A 25,446-nucleotide genomic window follows, 5' to 3' on the forward strand; every position below is an offset into this window, starting at 1 on the left:
TAATTCAAATCGACCGGTCTGACCGGTCTGGTACTGACAGGACAATGGCTAGTTTTATGAGAGGAGGTATTTATACCCCATGACTTCACCCATTCGTGGGTGCTGATGCCACTCCTTTTCAGAACACTTATGAAAGCCTTGTGAGCACTTGGAGCATCCTCCCCAACATCTCTTTGTAAGAGTTGCTTGATTCAAGTTGAATCCTTGAGTTGGGTTGAGTGAATCCAATCCTTGAGTCATTTGAGCAAGAGAGAAACATCCCTAGCTTTGAGCACTTGAGGTTGCGTTGGCCAACTCGATTGAAACATTTGTTACTCTTGGAGCATTGGCTCCTAAACGGCTAGGTGTCGCCGGCTAGCTCCCAAGATTGTGTTGAGCAACGACAAGTTTGTTGCTGCAGCGATTGTGTGCCACGAGGACGCATGATCATATAGTGGAGAGAGGAGATAGCTTGACCTTGCGGTCATCATAAACTTATCAACGGAGACTAGGATTCACACGTGGGTGCACGGAGTGAATCCGAACTTCGGTAAAACAAATCATCATGTCTCCTTTGCATCATCTTTACTTCGATTTATTTTACTTACCTTGCATTATAGTCTTTGAGTTTGAATTGTGCTTCCGCTTGATCTACTTGTGTGTGCTTCATTTGCGTGCAGGGAAATACTTCTACTGATATAATTAACCTGCAAAAGACATCCTACAAGTTTTGTATAGGTTCAAGCTCGAGAGGGGATTTTCCCTGCTGGTGACTGCCTGTCTGCTTAGACCGTTCTGGTGGACCGTTCTGACCGGTCTAGACAGTGTCAGCAGGGTTAAGTGCTAAAATTTGAAGAAAAGCCTATTCACCCCCCCTCTAGGCCCCCCTCTAGGCTACGACATCGTGTGATCAAGATTCTTTCAATTGTAGAACTAAATAATAGTTTATTTGTACTTCTAGAATTAATTTGATTACCATATATTTGCACTCCATAATATCCATTGGCTCACAAAAAGATACTTCTTTTGGCGTTTCTTGATGCAAAATAAATAAGATAGCATTGAGATCAATAGTGTCCAATATAGCCTTCTCGATGTTGCACATTGCAAAGCCATCTTATCTTTCTTGTGATATAGATGATCTCAAATACTACGACATCGTGCGATCAAGATCCTTTCAATTGTAGAACTAAATAATAGTTTATTTGTACTTCTAGAATTAATTTGATTACCATATATTTGCACTCCATAATATACATTGGCTCACAAAAAGATACTTCTTCTGGCGTTTCTTGATGCAAAATAAATAAGATAGCATTGAGATCAATAGTGTCCAATATAGCCTTCTCAATGTTGCACATTGCAAAGCCATCTAATCTTTCTTGTGATATAGATGATCTCAAATACTACGACATCGTGTGATCAAGATCCTTTCAATTGTAGAACTAAATAATAGTTTATTTGTACTTCTAGAATTAATTTGACTACCATATATTTGCACTCCATAATATCCATTGGCTCACAAAAAGATACTTCTTCTGGCGTTTCTTGATGCAAAATAAATAAGATAGCATTGAGATCAATAGTGTCCAATATAGCCTTCTCGATGTTGCACATTGCAAAGCCATCTAATCTTTCTTGTGATATAGATGATCTCAAATACTACGACATCGTGTGATCAAGATCCTTTCAATTGTAGAACTAAATAATAGTTTATTTGTACTTCTAGAATTAATTTGATTACCATATATTTGCACTCCATAATATCCATTGGCTCACAAAAAGATACTTCTTCTTGTGTTTCTTGATGCAAAATAAATAAGATAGCATTGAGATCAATAGTGTCCAATATAGCCTTCTCGATGTTGCACATTGCAAAGCCATCTAATCTTTCTTGTGATATAGATGATCTCAAATAATTGTTCAACAACTTTAGTTTTGAGGAAAAATTTTAAGCTGAAGCTACAGTCACAGTTACAGTTAATAGGATTCGATAAGCAACCAAAATATTTAGACAGCAATCTATAGCCATAACAAACTTCAGAATCTCAAGCGCTAACATCAAAGAATCTGGCAAAGTTACTTGCAGTATCTTTAATGCTTACCTCTTGACCTCTTAGACTGCGATCACATAGACTAGCTGATCAGTAGCCATATTGTATGTACATAATATATACCTTAGCTTGGGCCCCCGCCTAGCTTGGGCCCTCGGCCATCGCACATGGTGGCCTACCCCTAGGGCCGGCACTGTTCCTAGATATTCTAGAGTTGCCAGAGCAGTTTGAGATTTTTTCTAAAAAAATAGAGAATATTTAACTTCAACATCACATATTGCTCACGTTTCCTTTAGCCTTGCTCGTCATCCTAGTTTTACTGGAGGAGTTTCTTAATATTAAATTCTGAGGATATTTGGCCTCAAATATAACCTATTTATTCATGTTTCTTTGTAATTGTCACTAGTTTTTCAGAAAGAGCTTTAGGGATTTTATAATTTTAGAGAATATTTGGTCTCAAGGCCCTCTTAGTCATTCCAGGTCGCAGAGGTGTTTTGAGATTATTTTTCGTTTATAAGAATATATAGTTTTAAGCATGAGTTATAGCTCATGTTTTTTATTTGTAATCCTTTGGGGTTGCTAAGGAGTATGGAGACTTTAATTAAAGAGGACTGGCCTTATCCATAACCTATATATAATATTTAATTATAGACTTACTAGTTCATTATTCTGGTATTACCAAAGGTGTTTTAGGATGTTTGAATTTCAAAGGATATCTAGCCTCAAGCATGAGCTATAGTTCATGTTTTTCATCCTTTCTATCCGGTCTGGATTTGTTCAAGAAGTTTGCATATTTTTGAATTTCAGAGGATTGATAGCTTTCAACATGATCTGTAGGCTACGTGTTTTCAGCCTTATTACTAGTAATTTTACGGTTTCTTGAGGAGTTTTATATTCTAGGATATATGGCACCAATTCTGACCTACATAGTTCTTTCTTTTTTTCCTTTCCTATCTGTTATGGCATAGTGGAAGAGTTTAGGATCCCTTAAATTCATTGAGTTATAACTACTTTTTAGGCACGTTGAGGGTTGCTATTAAATTTTAGAGGATTAAGGCATGTGGTTGGCCATACCAGCACTGCAATTCCAAATGAATATGCGCACAACCTCCGTGGAAGTTTGCAAAATTTTGGAAATTTAAACAGTATTGCACAACTTTGCAGAACATCCGCAAATTTAAATGCAGCGCTGCAATGTTAGAAGAATTCAGGTGTTCATGTCTTTGCTTTTTGCATCTCTTATTAGGGGTTCATTGGATTTTCTTTTAGCACGTAGTCATCAGAAATAGCAAAGTTTGCATTCCCTTATAGCGCGGCATGTTATAGCCTATTTTTAAAATAAATTTTATATAATCCACATATCTCATACGTCTCCTTTTTAAGGGTCATTTTCTTTCTCTTCTAATTTTTCTACGATACACAGGCCCGTATCTAGGGCCATGCGGCCCGTGCGACCGCACAGGGCTCCCAAAATATAATGAATATACTAGGTATAGTTATATAGTAGACTATATTTTAGCTATCTTTTGATCCAATACGAAGCAAATTGTAGCCTAAATATATCATAGAAAAAGAAATATGCTGTTCGATCATTGTCTTTCGATCGAATTTGCGGACCACATGCAGTGCAATCTTTTCCGCTTCCACCATCACCGCCGCCAGGCACAACACGAGTCGTGACATCTGCACTTTCACCTTTCAGATTTCATTGGGCACTCGCAGGCCGCAGTGACGGTACTAGGGCCTAGTTCATAGTTTCGCACAGGACCTCCGGATTTACCGGTACAGCCCTGACGATACAATATATATAGTACGCATGCACCTCTATAAGTACATGATGCACTTTCTCTCCTTTGATTCTCGAATCCACCAATAGTAGATCGACACAGAGCATTCTATAGCCGCAGTGCTGCATAAATGATATTGATCGACGTGGACCAGCGACATGATAGATAACTAACACAATACTCTTATGCTGCATGTATGCGCGATTCATTCTCTTTTGATAGATCAGAGGGCCAAATATACGTTTATCAGAATTCAGAGAAAAAAAATGCCCCGCCCTCAAAGTTGCGTTCGCCACTAACGCACGGAGGATTGAACAACCATGATCAATCAAAAGGCTTGCATTGTGAATTTTGACTTCCTTCCACCATGATGCATCAACCATGCATGATGCATCAATCGATACTTCAGTTTGTTACAATAATAAGAAAGCGATATGACATTAGACATCGAGGGGCATGGCTAGGGGTGGTAATGGGTCATAGCCCTAGTGGCATCTTCACAGCCCAACAAGGCCCTTAAATTATTTAGTTTAAAATTGTATAAGATTAGAGCCCGGTCCTTTTAGGGCCCGGCCCTTAGATTTTGTAGTTCAAAATCTTGGGCCCTTTACCACCCCTAGGCATGGCAGAGCCAACATACCGGGTGACGAAATTGAAGCAATTCATCATATAAATATATAACCAACTAAAATATCTACTGATATTGTTAAAATTACGTGCAATCTGATCTAGAAATGGAGCCTTATCTCTCTAGCAGTGTTGTCGAAACTAGAAAGAATCAGGGGGGACTGTTTGGATTCAAGTGCTAATGTCCAAAAAAAAGTGTAGTTTATCCAAATACGAGTAATAATGGGGTGGATTAAACTTTAACCAAAACTTAAAAATTTCAGCCAAGATGTGAGTGGTAATATGTGCTAAATTTAGCATTCAACTTTAACACATTCAAACAGGCCCTCAATCCTGCGTGGTCGCCTCTGGTTACTCCGGCCTGATGATCGAGTTGTCTGCGAACCCGAAAGGGTATATATCCAGGTGCAGGCCGATGAAGAGAATATTCCCGGAAAAGCTATTAGCAGGCCGATGAAGTAGTATGTTGCAGCTGCACATCCGTGCATGCGTGGTTGGTTGCAACTGACAGCAGACAGGTCATGTGGTTATCGATCACATTATTAGGACAATGGTAATACTTAGTAGCAAATAGCTAGTTGGATGGATCGCACTGCATCTGAATCTTCAGGGCTAGACCAGGCAAACAGCAGGATAGAATGAAGATGGATGGGATGGGATCGTGGACTAAACAATAGGCGTCTCAACTAGTAGTATTCTATCTGCATGCTGTGGCTATACGCTGGCCACTCGATCTTGGCAGCCTGTATAACTTTTTCTACCTTTTCGAGTGAGTGAGCTAGCAGAGAGATTCCTCGTCGGCCGGCCAGTCCTGTCCTGTGTCCTGTCTGATGAAAGACGCGATCGAGGGAGGAGGTGGATCATATCTATCGTCCTCCCTGCACCGCGCGCATGCTCTGCTACTTTGCTTGCTTGCTTTACCCACCAGCAGGTATCATATCTTTACTAGTTGATTCATTCAAGGGTAGGAATGATGGTGACTCCCCGGTGGGAGGCATTGCCCACCACTGCACCTCAGTTCCCTTCATCGATCAGTATTGCGAATCTGACGGTATCTCAGGCTAGTGGATTTGCAATCTTAATTAGTATGTCCACTACAGTTAGTTACTGCGCATTGGAGTCAAATGAAGCATGTATACTAGTTGCTTGTCTTCTTTTATTGTTCGGATTAATTTCTTCGGTTTGATGTTTGTAGCATTTTGGTTAGCAGTCTGTGCACTGCATTCCTTTGTTGGATGTGAACCCTCGCTCGTGAGATGTCGAGACCGGATTTTCCTTAATTAAAAAATTAATTCTGAAGATAGAAATAAACTGAATTTTCCCCTCTTAATTAAGCAAAGGAAAATACATACACTACTAAAAATTTTTTGGTCATCATAAATAAAACAATGAAACTAAAATTAGAGTGGCTGCAAAGAAAGAAACAATCATATATATTCCATTAATTAAATCATGGATATACGTTTTTCTTAGGATGCAAATACATGGTTCGTTTCTCCAATGATGAATTACATAGAAATTAAGCTGGCCTGCCAGACAGTACAATTTACTTATCGGAGGCATATCATATGATGAAGATGAACACGGGAAAAAAAAAAGAAAATTCGTCCATATATATTGGAATGGAAGCCGATGCAACAATATGGGGAAGAAAAAAAAAGCAGAGACTCATCATCAGAATATAATCAAACTGATGGAGCTCGTACTAGCTAGCAGTGCTTAATAATTTGTTGGTAATAAATAAACCACCCGAAATGATAGATGAAATAATCAAAGACGATATATATATATATATGATCGGCGAGCCAGCAGATGGATGGAGCGACGGCGATGATACTCCATCTTGATTGATTGTGGTAGTAGGTGTTGGATCGATCACGCATCATCAGAATTCAGAAGACCTTGGCGACGTCCTTCATGAGCCCCGGGTTGGCGTTGCAGAAGGTGATGAACTCGTTGAAGTCGATGCAGCCGTCGCCGTCGGTGTCGATCTCGGCCATCATGCGCTGCACCTCGTCGGCGGAGGTGGACCCCAGCGTCCGCAGCGCCTCCGTCAGCTCCGACAGCGAGATCTTGCCGTCGCCGTTGGTGTCGAACCGCTTGAAGATCCGCTCCATGTCCGCCGCCTCCGCCATTGTCGCCGTCGATCGTATGGTATCTCCTCTCCTCTCGATCTGTACCGTACCGATCGATCCCTCTCTGCAGATAGATACCGTTAAAGCTGCAGGTACCCAAGTTCTGACAGTACTCGATCACTGCGCGCGTTTGTGTCCACGCGTTAGCGCGTTTCCTCGACTTGTTCTTCCCGCTATATAGTATAGCCATGGAGGAGCGAACGAGCCTCACTACGTTTTCAGTTTGTGGAGGAGAGAAGACGCCGGGGAGAAATTGTCGGGGCACCTCACCGCCATCCAGACTTCCAGAGCAGAGCAGAGGAGAGGAGAGGACACAAGCCAAGCATGCCATGCCTGCCTGCTGCACCTAGGCCCAACTAGGCACCTAGGCTTCAAGGCCCACCATAACTTTAGCCAGAGCCCATCTATGTATGGATGCAAAAGCACCAGCTCGGCCCACTCAAGTCAGCCCCTCCAACCCACCGACTCGGGGCGGAGCGTGGTGTCTGCGCAGCCACAGGCCGGGCCCGTCCGTCCGTCGCCGCGCCATCCATCGATCGCCGCCGGGTCTCCAATGGCCGTGCCGGCGGCCGCAGGCCGCCCCCTCCGCCTCGTCGCCGCCCCAGGACACGGACCGCAAGAAGAAGGCACCGTCGGGGTCCGGCCCCCACCGCCTCGCCGCCGTCATGGACGCCGTCAACGAGCGCAAGCTCCCTCCCGAGCTCCGCGGGCGAGGCAACGCAGTAAGGTCAGGCACCTCCAATCCTCCATCACTGATTCTCTCCTCTAGATACCGTACGGGACTCCCCAATAAACTCGTAGGAAAAAAATTGTAGCTTTATCTTTATTATTTGCTCATTCTGCTCATGTGCGGTGCAAATTTCTAATTTAGATTAAACATGATTAATGATGCAAGCATATGTGGCCAAAAGTACTGCTACTGCTAATTATGTGCATTTTGATGCACAAGATGTTACAGCGAACAAAATCCACCATGTGGACATATGCACAATTTGCAGGTTAACTTCACAAACGTTAGTCTCGCAATTATTTACTAGATAGACGTTTCTAGAGGATGTGAGCCCCACTACTGTAGGAGTGTAAAAGCTAGATGTTTTCCCTTGTACTACCAATCTACCATGCCAAACATGAAATTGATGGTACGTTCAATTGCCTCATTCATATTGTAGTGTGATATCTTGTTTATTCTTGAGTAAATTGGGATTTTCTTATTTTAGGTTCCCGGTTGTAAGTTCCAATATTATTATTTTTTTGTAAATTTTTACCAACTTAGTATGCATTTCGAAAGTAATATTACCAACCTGTTCTTGCATGTGAGACTGATTAACAATCCGTTTTTTCTTCAAATCATGACATTGTATGCGAATTATATACCATTGCCGCACCGAGTGTTGGTTTAAGCTTCCTCTGGGATGATGTTGACCAAATTACGGGCACCTGATTTGGATATTATGTTTGTTTGGTACCTTGTTGTCCTTCAGGTACTGTGAAGTAATGATTAGAGTCCCCTTTGCCGCTGCTAATAACACTATGATTATCCTTACCACTTTAGTAGATCATCAACAGTGTCCTTTCTCAATATATTAGGGGTGTAAATTGGTGACCCTTAGGTGCACCTTTAGTTCAAATATTTGGTCCTTTCTCAATATATTAGGGGTGTAAATTGGTGACCCTTAGGTGCACCTTCAATCCTCTAGTTCAAATATTTGTACTGCTTGTCCAAAATGAGGTCCTATTTTGGAAAAGTAGCACAAATATTTGAACTAAAGAGGGTTGGAGCCTTGGAGGTGCGCCTAAGGGTCATCAATTTACACCCCTACAATATATAGATAAGTCTCAATGGTGTCAGTGAAGAAATGAAGCTGCTTGAAACCTCAACCTAGCTTGATAACTGGTAATGCGTATAGGATGCCTTATTCATGATCTGCTGAAGCCAGGTTAGGCATAAATGAGCCAAACCTGCTGATTCCTATGTTTGGTCCAAGTTCCCTTTATGCATCCTTGGTCTCATGCTGTAAATAAAATATAATGTAAGAGATTATATCATGAGCTTAGTTGGCCTGCACCTCGCAAGTTTCTTTTAGTTACTTGTTTTAGTTACTTGTCAATCACTCTGTTTGATTACTCATAAGAGTGCGCAAAGAACATCATGATCATGCAAGCCAGTACTTTTGGGCTATATGCCTTGATGTCAGCAGTAGATTCTTGAACCAATAATTTCAGAATTTAAAACTGAATAGATGTTAAAGCTGGTATCTCGTTGAGACACCGAGGTTCTGACACTCAGTGCTTTACTTGTCCTAGGATTTAATTTTCCCCTAATAAACTGCAGCTTGTTTGCCAATTTCAGGTCTGAGACCGACATCGTAAATGTCGTTGAACAAAGAATATGGCACTCAATGGAAGAAGGGCACTTTGAAAATCTACCAGGAAAGGGCAAACCCCTGAATCTCAATTCCAATCCTCATGCTGATCCTGCTGAAGATACCCTTTACCGGATACTTTCAAGGAACGGTTGTGCACCTGAATGGGTTGAACTTAATAAGGAAATCCGTGGCATGATTGCTGGCTGGAGGTCAGCATTAAAGAAGGCTTGGGCAAACCAATCTGAAGTTGATGGTTCTAGCTGGAATGATGACTGCAGGATTCTCCAGGAACAAATTCGCCAGATAAATGATAAGGTGCTACTTGGCACCAGCTCACATATCTCTTTTCGTTACTGGAAACACTGAAATGGAATGATAAGGAAACACTGTAGCATCACTGTAGCAAATTATGAATTAATAAGCCTCATTAGATTCGTCTCGCGAATTATCACTCAGCTGTAAAAAAATATTTATAAACAGATTTTATTTAATATTATAAAATAGTAAGATTCCTTTTGATGTGATAGGGATTTTTGAAAAAAGTTTGGAACCAAACAGGGCATAAGTAGCGAGTGGTGAAAATTTATGTATGACTTTGTGGCACGAATCTCTCTGCAGTTACTGCAGAGGGTCATCGGACTTTGTAAGTTGGCTGCACTAAGTGCCGTTGTTTTTCGCTACCTATGATGTGATGAGGACCAAATTGCTGGCCGGCCAATGTTGTGGACTTTATATTTCACCTAAAGCTTTCTGGCCCTGCTAACCCGTTAATAACACTGCAATTGTCCTTGCCAAAGTGAAAAATTCTAAAATGGTGTCAGCTGAGAAATAGATGGCTCGGCTCCATTTCCTAGTTAAATTACTGATATGTAGAGTACTCACTACAATCAAGCTTATCAATGCATTCCGATACCTTTGCTTCGTGTCAGTGCAATGCTCGGTAGACTCCCTTTATTTACAGGAACAAAGAATATGGCCACCCTTTATTTACAGGAAGGATACTTTCAAGGATCAAGGAAGGGTTACCCGCAAAAAAATAAAGATCAAGGAGGGGCTGCGCTTCCGAATGGAAGGGTTGAGCTGAATGTGGAGTAGCGAGCGTGCAGTTGAGGCTGTCCGCACCGGCGCCCTCTACCGCTCCTTGCAGGAGCCAAATAGCGGGATTTCAGCTGCAGCGGGACAGGCTAAAAGGTTCGCTACTTCAGCGGAGCACTCCGTTTCCTCTATTCTCGGCGGAGACAGAGGAGGCCGCTATCGGCTGACGTGGCTCGGGCCTGCCTTCCGGCGCTGCCTGCCCCTTTCCTGCTCCACGCCGCGCCCCGCGCTCGACGTTCGCCGCCGTGCGCCGCCGTGTCGTGCGCCGTTGTCGCTGGGGAGGAGACCCGCCGCAGACCCTGCTCCTCCTCCTCGTCGTTCCTCCCACGCGCATGCCGCCGCCGCTCCGCCCCGCGCGCAGCCAGGGTTTCATTTACCGACCGGACCGACCAAACTGTCGTGGTCCGGTACCGGTATACCGGTCCGGTTTGGCTGGAAACCGGTCGGTACCGGTGGAATTCAAATTTGAATTCAAAATACGCAGTTCAACCGGTTCGTACCGGTATACCGGCCGGTTAGACCGGTATACCGGCCGGTTTGGCTGGTATACCGGTGATTTGAAGAAACATTCCATGTTGTTTCAATCTAGTCGCACCACCTCCTCCTTTCTACGTACGACAAAAATTGCACCGCCATCCGGCATAAAGATTTTCACCGTGTTCCCATACAACATCTCTCCCTGCTATTGTCTATCTGCATACATGGACAACAAAAACATATCATCTAATATTCTAACTCCTAATTCATAGTGTCACAAATCATCTAATACATCTAAATCAAAGCTACATAAAACCTACTACATAGTGCAAACAATCATCTAATACAAATAAATCTTACCTACATTCTAAATACATCTAAGTCATACACCAAAATCCTAAAACAAATCATCTAATACTCTAAATCATAGGGGGGGAAATCTTACCTGGCCGCGGCTTACCGCCGCTCGTGGCCGGTTTACCACCTCTCCGGGCCGGTAAACCGAGCTTCCCAGGCGGTTAACCGGTCGGGGCCGGTAGATCCGCTACCGGCGCGGCTTACCGGCGCGCCTAACCGGCTAGCCGCGCGCCGCGGCCGGCTTGCCGGGGTAGAGCGTCGGACGGGGCGTCCTGGCGGCGGACCTGGCGCGAGTGAGGGGGTGCGGACTGAGGGGGGCGCATCGGGGCTGAGTAACCCTAGTGGGGTTAACTGGATGCTCGCGCGGCATGGGTCTTAATGGGCCGTTCGTTTTTTTCTTTTTCTTTTTTGATTTAACTTCAAATTTCCGCAAACTATACTAAATGAACGAATTTTTGAGAAAATTTGACACCATTAGATTCGTCGCACCTTAAAGTATTTTTAGAAATTTTTTGGGAATTTTTCATTTTTTGAATTCAAATTTGAATTTTGAATTTGGGCCGATTTGGTACCGGCCCAAACCGGAACCGGGCCGGATCGGTTTGACCGGTTTGGTGAACCCTGCGCGCAGCTCTGAACGCGCCACCGCCGACCCGCCCTGCGCGCAGCCGTGCGCCATGATCGCGAGCTCCGCCCCGCGCGCGCCGCCAACGGTCCACCACGCCGCGCCGTTGTAACACCCTGGGTGTCTGCACAGTAATTAAAAAGGTGTCTGCACAGTAATTGTGTATGTTTGCTATGCATCATATGCTTGAATTGGTTAAAAAGGATCTTTTTGTAATTATGAAAGGTTATATGTGTAATTATGATTTTTATGCAAGGTCCTTTATATAGTTATTTCTGAATATAGCTTTTGTGGAGGGTGTTTTTGTAAAATTTCAGTGCATTTAATGCATGGCAGCCAATTTTGCTTGTAAGTCTATGTTTGAAGTGAAATTGTTTTGAAAAAGACAAAATTCCTAGAATTCAAAATCCCTTCAATGTTTTTAATTTTAGCTCTTGAATCTTTGGTCAAATAAATTTTTGCACAACATCAAAGTTATAGATCTTGAAAAGTTGAACAACTTTCATGTTGGGCACTTTTTCATTTGAGCCTTATTTTAAAAGTTATCGCTATTTTACAGTGGGGTCCCTGGAATTTTTGGAAATTGCAAAACTGCCCTTGTCTTCCACCTCCACCCCCCTGCTCTGTTTCGCGCCGCCGCCCACCAACAGCGCCCCCGCCGGCGCCGGGGAAAGCTTTTCCGGCCATCCCGGCCATTACTTCGCCTCGCGCTGTCACCCACGCGTCGCCCCGTAGCTCCTCCCCCGCCTGTTGCCTCGCGCTGGAGCTCCCCGGCCGTGCCACGCGCCCTGCCGCTTCCAGAACCGCCCCGACGGCCGCCACCTCGCCGTCGCGGTGGAGAGCCAGCTGCAGCAGCCGCCGGCCTCTTCTAGCGAGCGCCTGAGCACTACACAAACCCCAGAAGTCGATTCCATTCGTTCTTTTGCCCTCTCCTCGCTCTCACACCGCAGAACGCCGCCGCCGCCCCGCTTGAACCCCGACAAGCTCACCCCCGCCGCGGAGCCGCCTCACCGCCGCTCCTCCGCCCGCTCTGACCCCCTAGCAAGCACCGCCTCGCCCTCGCGCAACTCCCAGACCATCTCCCATCGCCCGAAACCCATCGGAGCCACCCCGCCGCCGTGCTCCGAGCTCCACCGGCCGCCGCTCGCCGTGGACCGAACTCTTCTCGCCCTCATTTCGCGACCCAAGCATATCCCGAGAACCGCCTCGACTTCCTCTCCGTTTTCCCCAACCCACCCCTCGCCGCCGGTGAGCCCCTCGCCGGGATTTGGCCGGTCAACCGCCGCCCCCTCTCTCTGACCCGGCCCAGGGACCTCGGGGTGGAAGAAACAAAACTTCAGGGTGTTATTTGAATAGGCCTAGACTCATGTGAATAGTGCACTAAGGACTTGTTTGTAATAGTTTGCTGTGATCTTTGAAATTCAATATCAATTCGTGGAAAATTCGTAAAATAGCAAATCTCGATGTTTTGGAATCATCTTGAAGAACTCTATGCAGTAGAACCATAATATGTTAGGCTTTAGTTGCAAGTTTTTGCTGTAGACTTTGATTTGTGTTACTAGTGCATAAATATTGGCTGATTTTATCTTTTTCTTATCTACTGTGTGAAGCCTGATCTTGCCATGAAATTTTTATGGTGGTTTACTCATATGTATTTGGTGTTTCTATAAAAATTTCGTGCTCAGTTCTTATGTGTAGCTTTTCCTTTGTTTTAATCCTTGTTTAATAGACTTTATTTATGATAAATAGTTTCTGTTCTTGATAAATCCTGATTTTATTCTTGAGTGTTCATCTGGAATATATTAGCTTTTCCAGGAAGTTTGAGCTTCAGTTCATGGCTAGATCAGGAGCTAAAAATAAATCTTGCTAATCTGTTGTCTGTGTTGTTTATTTTCTCATATTTATTTATGTATAGATAAAATCTTGAAAAATTCACTATAGTTAGTTCTTTTCTGTATCAAGCTCCTGTTAAATTTTGAGGTTCTTCTTTGTTCTAATTTGACCTGTATAATTCAAGTTTGTTCTATGTGTTGCCTGCATGAAGGAGTTGTTGTGATTAAATGGCTACATGTCTTGGCATGATTTTTACAGGGTAGATTGATTTGTTCATGTTCTGTTTAGTGTAATTTTGGCAGAATTTTATTACTGTTTGTACTATGAGTAGTTGTTTTGTTAGCAAACTATGTTTTGTTTGTTATAAGAAAACCACCCCCACTTGTTTATGAAGTTAGTCAACTTCTTTTGTGCTGTTGATCATGATGCCTTGTGTAGTTAGATTTGTTATTTAACTACTCTATAAACGATTGCTCATGTGTGCTTATAATACTGTTCTTGCATTACATATAGACACGACTGCCTTATCGGACGGGACGTACGAGCTGATCCCGGAGTCTGACGGATGTGATCTCGAAGCTCAAGTAAACACTGCTGAACTAACTGAAACCCCGAACCAAAGTTCGGAAGAGCCTAGGGCTGAAATAGTTAGCAACTATCGAGAAGGCAAGCCTCGGACATAACATATATTTCAAATTATTATCACTTATTGTTTTATTTACTTGTGCATTTACAGTTCTTAGGATTTGAATTGAAACCATAGATGCATGATCCTAGGAACCTATGAACTGAACACTAGACCTGAGTTTGACTACTTGCTAAGCTTATAGGACCGGTAAAAGTCGAGTGATTGCTTGTCACTCACGAGCTTTATAGGAATTACTTGTTTACTTTCTGTTATCAATATAAGGACGACTGACGGGGTCGTGTTCGATATCATGACCTTTGGTGAGACCCCGTCTGTATTAATGAACTTGCTAAGGTCGCGGTGTGTGGTAGCGGTGGTTAAGTTTTTGAAAGTACTAGCCACATGCCGTAAATATGGTACGCGGCAAGCCTAGTAGCCGATTGGACTGGGGAGTGGATATACCTGACACTCTCTCTTAGGGATAGGTTTTATTTTTATGTTGCGCAACACTGCGACTTCAAGGGACAAGGGTGGACCTCGTAGAAGGGTGGACCTTGGAGCCCTGTAGTCGGGGAGAGTGTTCCTATCCACAAGCCGGAAAGAAAGGTCAACGGCTGTTTGGGGATGACCCGACGGTGTTCCAGACGTGTGTGCTAGGTTATCCTTGCAAGGTTGAATTTCGATTCAGAATCGTCCGCCTCTCACGATGAAATGAGACTGCTTGATCTCTTTGCCACACAGAGTAAGAAGAGCAACAATATTTTAATCAATCTTGATGTTTGCTTAGATTTCTACCATGATTGGATAGTAGTTGCTTACATAGAATGGTTAATCAACTAGAATCTTGAAAGCTAAAACTTGAAAGTAAGGACATACTCTTTATTGCTTTTCAGCAAAAGGAAAACCAGAGCCTCACAAAACCTTGCATAGTCTAGTTAAAGTGGGCTACTTATACCCGTTGACGGTTAAGTCTTGCTGAGTATTAGAATACTCAGCCTTGCTGTTGAAACTCTTTTTCAGGTATCAATTTTGAGGATCAAGTCGCTAGCTTGACCTATCCTTGCTCGTTGCCTCCTGGCTGGTCCGTAGAGTGGGACACGTCTTCGACCGGCAATGACTATGACGAGTGATACCATGCTTGGGCTAGCCTGGTATCCTTTTTACGACGTGTTGTAGCCGTCGTGTTTTTATCTTCCGCTATTTAAACTCTGAACTTACACTTATAGTTTGTATAACTGCTTTACTTAAGTTGGTTTTGTTTTAATGGTTTGAACTGGTTTGTAATCACTACTGAACTTGCTTGTGTTGTAAAATTTGTGGTTGTAATATCTCTGGACTCGCCTTCGTGCGGGGTATGCTTGTTCGATCCGAGAATCGCTGGTTGTATCGGGACGTTACTCGACAGACCAAGAATTGTTCCGTTTGAAGTGCGTTTAAGCTAATGTTGCCTTTATGGTGATGGCCTGCGCACTTGAGCCGGAATAATTTAGGCGGTTCTGCCACAGCCGTCCCGCCCTGCCTCGCCGCTCCGCGCACGCCGCTGGCCCGTCACGCACCAGCCCGCGCGCCGCCGCCGCCGCCTCCAGGCGCTCCACCATCGCGGGCTGCCCGCCACCACCGCGCCCGCCTGTAACATCCCAAAAATTTGCCAAATCAAATCACGCGCTAAAATATTTCTTTTCAAAACTTTTTCATCGTTGAGCCCAGTTAACCCTAATCCCCTCCCAGAGTTTCCGCCGTCCTGATGTCCGATTTCAATCGTTGTCCCATCTTTTCCGCCGACCGTACCCTCCCTCTTTTTCCTCGCTGCCGTCACATCCCGCGTGGCGCGGCTGCCGGTTGCCCACGCGCGACCGCCCGTCGCGGTCGCCGCCGGATTTCCCGCCAGCTCTCTCTCTCCCTTTCCTTTTTTCTTTTTCTCCATTTCTTCCTTTTCTTTTTCTTTTTCTTTTCCCATTTTCCTTCTCTTTCTCCCTCACTCTCCTTCTCCCTCCTTCTGCTCTGCCCCGCACGTGCAGCCCGGCCCGGCTCCCCCTCTCCTCTCCCGCGCGCTACAGAGTGGCCCGCTCGCCGCGCCGCCCTTGGCCTGCCCGTGCGCACACTCGCGCACACACGCGGCGCTCGGCGCACCGAACCGCGACGTCGTGGCCGCCTGCCCAGCCCAGCCGCCTGCCCCCGCGCATGCGACGCCGCAGCCTCCCTCGGCTCGCGCTCGCCGCACCCCGACACGCCGAGCCGCGCACACCGCACCCGCTCGCCCGCGCGCACACCCCGAGCCTGCCCCGCGCGCGCGTACACCTGTGCCCACGCGCTCCACGCGCACCGCGTGGCCGCAGCGCCCGCCGCGCCGCTCGTCGCTGCCCTGCCCTGCTCCCTGGCCAGCGCCAGCACACGCACGCGCATGTGCTCACCGACAGCGCCGCGCCTCGCCGCTTGCGCCCGGCCCCGCCACGCGGAGCAAGCTCGCCGCGCAAGCATGCCACCGCCGCTGCCACCTCCCTGTGCCCGAACAGCATGCCTACAGTACTCGCCGCGCCTGCCCGAGCCGTCACTTCACCCTGGTCAGCCGCAAATTACGCGTCACGCCGCTCCGCGACACCCTGAGCGCCATTAATGGCCGCCGGCCGGCCACCACCGACGCCCCGCCGCTCCACCGCCTTCCCTCAGCTATAAAGAGGCCCTGCCTCGCCTCCGAGCTCCGCAACCACCACCACAACCCGCAGAGCCGCCCAGCCCAGCGCCTCCCTGCCCCTAGCGCCGTAGCCAGAGCCGCCTAACGCCGCCGCCGCCGGTCCTCGTGGCCCGCCCTCCATGCTCCACCCCAGCCCGAGGTAAGAGGGAGAGTCGAACCCCCTCAGTCCCCTCTCTTTCTTGCCCCATCCCCGGCCGCCACCGTCCCCCAGGACGCCGGGATCGACGCCGGCGCCGAGCCCCCCCCCCCCCTCCTCTGTTCTGCGCGGGGGAGAGGAAGGAGAAGGGCATTTTTGCCCAAAGATCCCCCGCCTTCCCTCTATTTCCTAAAGAGCCCCCCTCTATATGTCACATTCATATAAAGACCCTTCCACTTTTATTTATTCAAGGAACTAGCCTCCGCCATATAAACTTAATATCAAATGAACCCCTACACCTTTATAATATGCCCCAAATAATTCTAGAAATTACAACTAAGTTCTTTTCTATTACAAAACTATTTACAAGTGAGCCCTGGATCCTTAGTTAATCCTTAACCCCTCTTCGGCCTATCATTTCATGCGCCAAACAATCTCCGATCGACCTGAAACTTTATCACGCCGTTTCTAACATAGTTTTGGCCATACCATTAGAAAATCTCCAAAAAAAATATTATTCCTATCCCCATATCTTAAATTGTTTCCAATTTGAGCTCATTTTATTTTATGTTTATGCTTGCTTATGTTGTTTGTCGGTTATGCTATTTCCGCCACGTATGACGAAGTAGAACCGATTCCAAAAGAGAAACCAGAGGAGCCGGGAGATCAGGAGACCGCCGACGCCGACGCGTACGAAAGCGAGGGCAAGTCTCATCGATCCCTTACGTTGACTATGATTGATCCCAAGTAAGGTTAAATATAAAATTTGCTAGATTTAGGGATTTCATGAGACGATACACTGAGGGATTGAGAGAAACCATTGACTGAAGCCATGTTGCATGTCGATTTACCATCAGACTGGCATATTATCATATCTTGTTAATTAATGAAAAGGGAATGGGAATGAGATCAGGGCAGTGTGGAATGTGTTGGAGCATGCGCTAACGTGGTGGTAGACTTGCGACCGAGGGTTGTTGTGGTGACACCTCGGGTTTGGTTGGTTGTGGTTGTTGACTGCCCTGATAAACCTTAAGGACCGTGTGTTGTGGTGCCATCTCACCTAAGCTACTTTCAGTACGACCACATGAGTTTGTATGGGCAAACCTTAGTCTAATCCCACTGGCTAACCTGATAGTCGTCCGGGGTGGATATATTTTGGGGTGATACCTGGATTGGTCAAGACCCCGGGGGTTTGTGGGCGACTAGTCGGGGTTTGAGCCACGGCTGGGTGTCGGCTATGACGGAGCCGTCTCTGGACGGTGAAGTGCGTGTGGGTAAAGCGTACAATCTCTACAGAGTGTACAATCCATTCGAATGGTCCGTGTCCTCGGTTTGGACAGGTTACGGTGTGGACATCTCAACTAGCTGAGCCACCTAGCCCTGAGATGGATGACTGTTTGGGTTACCTTTAATACAACATTTATTATTTATTCTAGTTGATTAATGGACCTTTGCATATTAATCTGTAACTCCCTCCCCGTAAGGGTGAGGTGGGACTTGCTGAATACTTTCGTACTCAATCCTTGTTGATTATTTTTTTTTCAAAGGATCCTGACTTTGTGCCTGAAGAGTACGAGTAAGTCGTGTCTGCACCCAAGCTGATCGAGTGGAGCCGTAATGGACGAAGAGCTAGTCTTGCATGTCATTATGCTACTCATTATCCTGTGGTTATTTGCGGTAGCTTTGTGTTGTCACTTTACTCCTCGTGTACGGGTTGAATAAAGCTTTGTATGACTTTGGACTCCACTTGATGTAACATGTATTGTACCGGAGACTTGCTTCGGTTATTAATACATGGTTTAGCCTTGATCTTCGGGTCGGGGCGCTTCACCGCCCCGCCGTCTGCGTCGTGCCGTGCCTCCGCACGCCGCCGTCCACGCCGTGCACCTCCGGCCTCCTCCGCGCCGCGAGCTGCCGCGCCACCGCCGTGCGCCGCTGGCCTCCTCCGCGTCGAGAGCCGCCACGTCACGCCGTGCGTGCGGGAGCAGCAGCGCAGGGACCCGCCGCCCAGGCCGCGGAAGGCTCGGCCGCGCAGGGCCCTGGCCACGGAGGGCTCGGCCGCGGAGGCGAGAAGCATGGGCGGCGGTGGCGACCTTGGCCGCCGGGGACGGTCTGACGCAGGGAGGGCTGCCGGGAAGGACCGGCACAGGAGAGGGAGATCGGGCCGCTCGCCGGCGGAGGAGCAGGGGAGGAGAGAGGTGGACGTGGGGGATGGAGTGGATGGGTGGGTCCCACTCGTCAATGACTATAGAAAGGGTGGGTAGATTAGATTTGAGTAAAAAATGTTGGTGATTGGGATATAGAGGAGAGATATAGAGTATAAATGAGTACAGGAGAAATAGAGATAGAGGAAATAATCTCGATGACCAGACAAAAATATTTTTTTAGAAGAGAAAAATAGAGCATGACGAGTGACTGACCGGTAAAAAGGAAAATTTTGGTACGTAGTGTAGGTGCAGAAGCAAGAAGCAGGTGAGGTTCAGTCAGCTCAGGAGTTACGAGGCCACTGTCAGTCTCTGACGCAATAAATATCGGCTTCGGATTGTTCGCTGTCACCGGAAATGCAGCGTGCGGTGCTACTGCTACAGTATGTACAGTAGTCGACAAACACACTTCCCTCTCTGTCATGTCATATCCCTTTCTTTTGTATTCCTTGCATGTCTGCTTGGTACAACAGTAAATTTATACTATCATCACCAGCTCGCACTGCTTACTTTTTTTTTTCTGCATGACTGTATTTGTGTAAATTAAGAAAACTAAATGGAGTACTACTACAAAACTAATTAAACAGGAAAAGAATCTTGAAGAATTGGTGTCAGGCCAGCTCTGTACTCCTACTCCTTGGCAGGAGATCGCGTAATGTCAGCCAGCATCTTGAGTGCAGGGCATGGGTTGTCGATGGGAACCTGGTTCATTGTTGTTGCCACAAAAACAAAAACAAAAACAAAAACAAAACAAAAGGCTGAGCATTAGTACGCCATCTTAGCATCTAGTAATTAATTTCCTATATAAACATAATAGTAATTATTTTGTTCATCACTATGCACGCCCCCTGCATAAAGTTTCCTTTTTTTTGGGAAATTTGTATGTGGCACATCCTCAAAAGTTGATTTTGTGCACATCACACTCCATTCTTTGATTTTGTGCACAGCACACAGTGATTTTGTGTTTTTGTCTCCAACACACCGCAGCACATAAAAGGACTTCTTTGCCCTTGCAAAAACTGGGCCCACCCGTCAGCTTTCTCCCTCTCCTCCTTCCTCCTTCCCCTCTGAACAAGGCGCGGCGCGCGGGGCTTCGGTAGGAGCGGCACGCGGCGAGGCAGGCCCCTGGCGGCCTCCAGTGAGCCGCAGGGCCGCGCGCGCCCCTCTGATCCCGCTCCCCGCGAGGCACACCAGCCTTGGAGGTCGCCGGGGCAGCGGGTGGACGGAAGGCGCCCCCCTCCATCCTCCCTTTCGTCGGCGGCGGACGGCCGCCTGGGGCGTCGGCAAAGCTCGGCGCGGCGTGCAGGGCCCCGCGAGCTCCTCGTCCTCCTCGGCCTGCAGGACCCTTTCCGCGGCGCCGGCGAGCGCATGGCCACGAACGCATCGCCCCTCCTCTAGTCCTCGCCCCTCCGCTCCCTCGCACGCTGGCCGCCGGAGCTGGAGCTCGCGCGCACGCCGGCCTCGGTGGCGAAGCAGGGAGGCCCGCCCGCCGGCCGCCGGGCGGAGCTGGAGCAGGCGAGCCGGCGCAGCTCCGGATCTCGTCCTCCCCGCAGTGGCCGCTCGAGGGAGGCCAGCAGCGGCGTGTGGGCGTGCGCTCACCTGCGCTCAGGCGCGGGGCAGGCGTCCCCGGCCGGTGCAGCTGGCAGCGGCGGCGCTAGCCCCTACGCAGCTGGGTGCGGCCCTTGCCTGCTAGCAGGTCAACGCCCTGCAGCGGCAGGGTGCTGCCCACGCGGGCGAGCGGCGCCCTGCCACTGGCTGCGTGGATCCACGGGCGGCGGCGGCGAACGGAGCCGCCTCGGCTGCTCCGCCACGCCCGGAGCAGGGGCAGCTCGGTGGCGCGGGCAGCAGCAGCTCCAGCGGAAGGAGGAGAGGGAGAGAGAGCTGACGAGTGGGCCCAGTTTTGGAAAGGGCACATAAAACCTTTTATGTGCTGTGGTGTGTTGAAGACAAAAATACAAAATCACATTGTGTTGTGCACAAAATCAAAGAATGAAGTGTGTTGTACACAAAATCACCATTTAAAAATGTGCCACAGATAAATTTCCCTTTTTTTTCTATTCGGAAGACATGCACGTCCCGTAAGCATTGAAGAAGGCTGGCCCTGAAGCACTTCAGCTGTTCTAGCTGCCTGCTACAAGGAGTATCTATTACTGTCGGCGCATGTGTGGCTCCCTGGGCTGCGCCCTAGGTCTTGTCTCTCTTTGTATCACAGAAATGAGGACATTTCTTGTGCACGTGGCCATGAAAAGCCTCTCTCACCAACTGCATCAATGATGCACATGTACACTTTCCAGCTCACGCAGAAAAGGAATCCCTCCTACCTAGCTAGGATCCTATGAGTTGAGGGTGGATGCGTCACCTTCTCATCAGCTCAGCACACATACATATGTAGGGTTGAAAACGGTAATCTGAACTGTTCGAACAAATTTAATATTTTAAAATAGATATGTATAAAATTGGATGGTGATCATTTCTTATATTATCAAGCACATTATTACAAATAAGAATAAAATTCTGCATAAATTATTTTATGCATTATTTGCTCCCTACAACAAAAAAAAGTGAAAAACATACCGAATTTGTTTCCGAATCCATACCGAATTTTATATCTATCATTTGAGAAAATATAGGATGAATTTGAGGTTTACCTTTTTTGAATCTTTACAAGCTCAATGCTCAAAACAAGAATACAAATTTGTATACAAGATTCTATATCCTATTTATTCGCAATCAAAGAAAAACGACCAAAAAACTGATTACCGAATAATTACCGTTTCCGACCGTTTTCAACCCTATACATATGAAGCTTGTCGACAGCAATGTGCAACGGCGATGGATAGATAGATATTCAGCAATTTGTTATTGTTGGTTATGCAGAGGCCGGGTGTGTTTTAAGGTCTTTGTATCATGCATCTTGGTGTAACAACAATCTTGAAGTTTTACTATAAACTTTCGTTGTTGAAAAAAAAAAGGATAGGATATAATAAATAAACTTACCATGTGTCCAGCTCCGAGTATCCAGTAGAATTTGAGATTCTTGTACGACTTGACGAAGGCTTGGGTGCCGGACTGGCCTTCCTTGCTGCAGTAGATGGGCGTCCTGGGCGAGTTGATGAAGCTGTTGAGGCCGCCCCACCTGGCAATGCAAGCAGCAGCAGCATCAAAGCTCAGTTGACCTAGCTTCCTTGCGAACTTTGGCGTATGTATGACGAGAGACAGACTGCAGAACCAAACAAGAGGTAATTGATGGGTGCATTACTTGAGCTTCTGAACCCAGTCCATGGTGCCTTTGGTGGCGCAGATGAGATCGAGCTGCATGATGCAATAGAGAGACAGACTGGATTAACTGGCAAGGCAGAGTTTGTTGTAACAAGTTGCAGCAGATCTTACGATCGAAATGGCTTGCTTCTGATGGTTTATTAGCAATAAAGCTAGCTAGGTACACATGCAGCAGAGTCACAACAGTCAGCCAGCGGTCAGATGGCTTCCTTGTGACGGACAGACCGTCGTTGTCTTGTACGATGGACTCAGGCATGCAGACTTGCAACTTTTTAAAACACAAATGAAAACAAGAAGGACTAATAAAAACGGCGTGATGAGCCTAATGAGGACATCGATCGCATGGCAACCGCATCGCATCGCATCGCATATATATATGGGGACGAGACTCACGGACCGGAAGAGGGCACCTGCTGCTTATCCATTCCAGCCGTGCAGTGCAGATGAGCACAGCATCTCATTCTCGATCATCTACTGGGCCCTAGCAATTAAGCTGCAAGTATACGTGCCACTCCATTTGGCTGCTTATGCGCTAGTACTAGTCTACTACTGTACACTACATCGTGTGTGTGCGTGTCCAGTAAGTAGGACGGACGGACAAACAAAACGCACATGCACTGCTGACCTGACACAGGGCCGGCCCTAACTTTTTGGTGGCCCGGTGCAAGAAAAAAAATGAAGGCCCCATTTACCATAAAAATAGAAGAAGTCAAATTGGCAATCGGGTATAACAAGCAGACGGTGAATCGGTGATCCGTAGACTCGGCGTTCTCCAGCTCCGACCACGACGCCTCGGCGTCCGTGAACTGCTTCTTCTCCACCTGGTCCTTGATCTTGGCTGACACACTGCATTGCGTTGCGTTCATCGATCAGCTAGCTAGCATTCAACTCCATCGAATACTCGATCCGGAGAAAAAAGAAAAAAAAACAACAACTAGCAGCATACCTGTTGCATTGCTGCAGGCCCATCTCGTCGACCCTGGACACTTGGTACAGCAAGGGCCCCCACGACAACTGCACCGAACAAAAGCTAATCATGCATTGACCGAACCTAATGAAAACACTAGTTAATTTTATTTGTCAAGTAGCAGCAGCAGTCAAACAACAACGTACACCACAGTGAGTCAATTCCGAAGCAAGTACTAGAACAAGAACAATTAAGAATAAGAAGAAAGAAGACTGACCACGAAGTCGAGGGGCGATATCCAGCTGTCTCCGAGGGCGACCCCGGCGAGGTTGGCGCGGAGGCGGCCCTGGTCGATGGCCCTGAGCGCGGCCAGCGCCGTGGTGACGGCGAACTTGCCGCCGTAGGACTCGGCGACGATGTAGAGCGGGCTGGCCCGGAGGCGGGGTTTGTCGCGGTAGAGCGCGCAGAGCAGCGCGGTGAGGTCGCGCGCCGCCTCGGCGTCCGTGCGCGCCATGAGGCTCCTGTCGCCGCCGTCGACGTAGCTGAAGCCGGTGCCGACGGGGTTGTCGACGAAGAGGAGGTCGGCCTTGGCGAGCCAGGTGGTGGCGCGGGGCTTGAGCTCGTCGTCCAGCGGCCCGATCTCCATGAAGTTGCCGTACCCGACGCCGGACGCGCCAGGGCCTCCCTGCAGCCAGAGCACGGTCGGCCATGGCGTCGTGTCCACGCGCTGCGGGCTGTGGTAGAGCCACCAGAACATGTGCGCCTCTGCCCGCCGATTGCCGAATCATCAGATGACAAATACATTCTAGTACTATATAGCTAGCTAGCTAGTAGATGCGTGCGCTTACTGGGTCGGACTTGGACGTAGCCCCACTCCTCGGAGCCGTCCGGCGTGCCGGCGGCGTCGGCCAAGGCCACCGCGGCGACGGAGCACAAGAGCAGGACCAGCGCGGCGGAAGGCCCCGCGGCCGCCATTGCCTCTGCCTCTGCCTCTCCTCTACAGGCTGCTCTGCTCTGCTCCTCTCTTCTTGTTGCTAGTAGGAGGCTATGCTACCTATCCATATATCATATCTATGTATTCTGATGCCGACATGCAGCGCTACAAGGATTCCCTTCCCTTCCCTTCCCTGCCCGCCGTCTTGTATTTTTTTCTCTCTCCAATATATAGAATAAAATAAAAATATAGGATGAGTTTGTAGAGGAGACGACGGATTATTATTGATGGAGACGATAAATGAGGACGACTGCGGCGGGCGGGCGGGCGGGCGGGCGGGCAAATATCCAAACAAATTAAATACCGCTCCGTGGGAGTTTTGAAGAACACGTCGTAATAGATTTGTTTGTTTATTTGTAGAAGAGAAGTTTGTTGCATTAATTGAAGGGGTCAGTCAAATGCAATATATATGACACATCCAAAACAAACAGGAGCACGTTCTTATATACTATATATATGCCAGCAAAATATGAATGTCATGGTTGTTAGTTGCTGGTTTACAACACAACTGCTTCAGCTGCTCGATCCATCAGGTGAGCCTATTATTAGTAAATACAGTCAGTAGGAGGCTCCAGAGTCTAATAACACAGATCGATCAAGAGTACGTTCCCCTAGGTCGGTCTGATTATTTGATCTTCAGGGATAATTCACATCGCAATCATCATTCCCTCCCTTCTCTTGTGTCGTTTCTTCTCTTGAATCTTGATGACTCGAGTCTTGAGAGCGAACCAGCGAATGAGATTGATGCGTAGAGCATGGAGGCGATGCACGCTCGCCGCCCGGCCTGCCATTGCCAAGATTTTTTTTCGTCTTGCATTGACAAGGACGGCGACATGCACGCATATTCTGAGTTGAATTGAAATGCGTGCCTCTAGCTACTACTGCCTCCGTCCCCTACCAGTGTTGCTCTAGTGACACTTATCAAGGGTTAGAGGAGTACTCCTTCACACACATATGACTTGGCTTGCCAAAACTGTGGCATGCCAATTTTTTGGCAACAAACCAATCAGGCCCTGACTGATAAGACACTCCATTGCTAGCCGTATTGCTTGTTTCTTCTAGCTACCACGTCTAAACTCCGTTGTTTCTATCATGAGCTCTGTATGAGGCCAAAAAGAAGCTGACAGCACAAGAGTTGGGGGCTGTACTTTGATGCAACACAAGCAATATTTCGGTGCTGAAATTAAGGGCTCAAAACGGAATGCAATGACTTGCTCTGGAAATGCCTGTGATAACTCTGACAACATGATGTTGTTAGAGCACTGCCCATC

At 47.3% G+C, this 25,446-nt stretch overlaps 3 protein-coding genes across 3 annotated transcripts; 1 reads left to right on the plus strand and 2 right to left on the minus strand.

Moving 5' to 3' along the window:
- Positions 1 to 5,881: 5,881 nt before the first annotated feature.
- On the minus strand, positions 5,882 to 6,830 carry LOC120679909 (polcalcin Phl p 7). Its single transcript, XM_039961567.1, has one exon. The coding sequence runs from the start codon at positions 6,580 to 6,582 to the stop codon at positions 6,340 to 6,342; it is 243 nt and encodes an 80-aa protein (XP_039817501.1). The 5' UTR covers positions 6,583 to 6,830; the 3' UTR covers positions 5,882 to 6,339.
- Positions 6,831 to 6,864: 34 nt separating this feature from the next.
- LOC120679908 lies at positions 6,865 to 9,422 on the plus strand. Its single transcript, XM_039961566.1, has 2 exons — positions 6,865 to 7,309; positions 8,933 to 9,422. Exons 1-2 carry the CDS (start codon positions 6,993 to 6,995, stop codon positions 9,312 to 9,314), a joined length of 699 nt encoding a protein of 232 aa, XP_039817500.1. The 5' UTR covers positions 6,865 to 6,992; the 3' UTR covers positions 9,315 to 9,422.
- A 9,987-nt stretch (positions 9,423 to 19,409) lies between these two features.
- LOC120679617 (serine carboxypeptidase-like 51) lies at positions 19,410 to 24,280 on the minus strand. Its single transcript, XM_039961251.1, has 7 exons — positions 24,030 to 24,280; positions 23,459 to 23,946; positions 23,221 to 23,288; positions 22,967 to 23,120; positions 22,255 to 22,307; positions 21,993 to 22,131; positions 19,410 to 19,697 (listed from the first exon to the last, which is right to left on the minus strand). The coding sequence occupies exons 1-7, from the start codon at positions 24,154 to 24,156 to the stop codon at positions 19,626 to 19,628; spliced, it is 1,101 nt and encodes a 366-aa protein (XP_039817185.1). The 5' UTR covers positions 24,157 to 24,280; the 3' UTR covers positions 19,410 to 19,625.
- Between the last annotated feature and the right edge of the window lie 1,166 nt (positions 24,281 to 25,446).

The sequence above is a fragment of the Panicum virgatum genome, chromosome 6N, assembly GCF_016808335.1.
Source record: "Panicum virgatum strain AP13 chromosome 6N, P.virgatum_v5, whole genome shotgun sequence".
NCBI lineage: Eukaryota > Viridiplantae > Streptophyta > Magnoliopsida > Poales > Poaceae > Panicum > Panicum virgatum.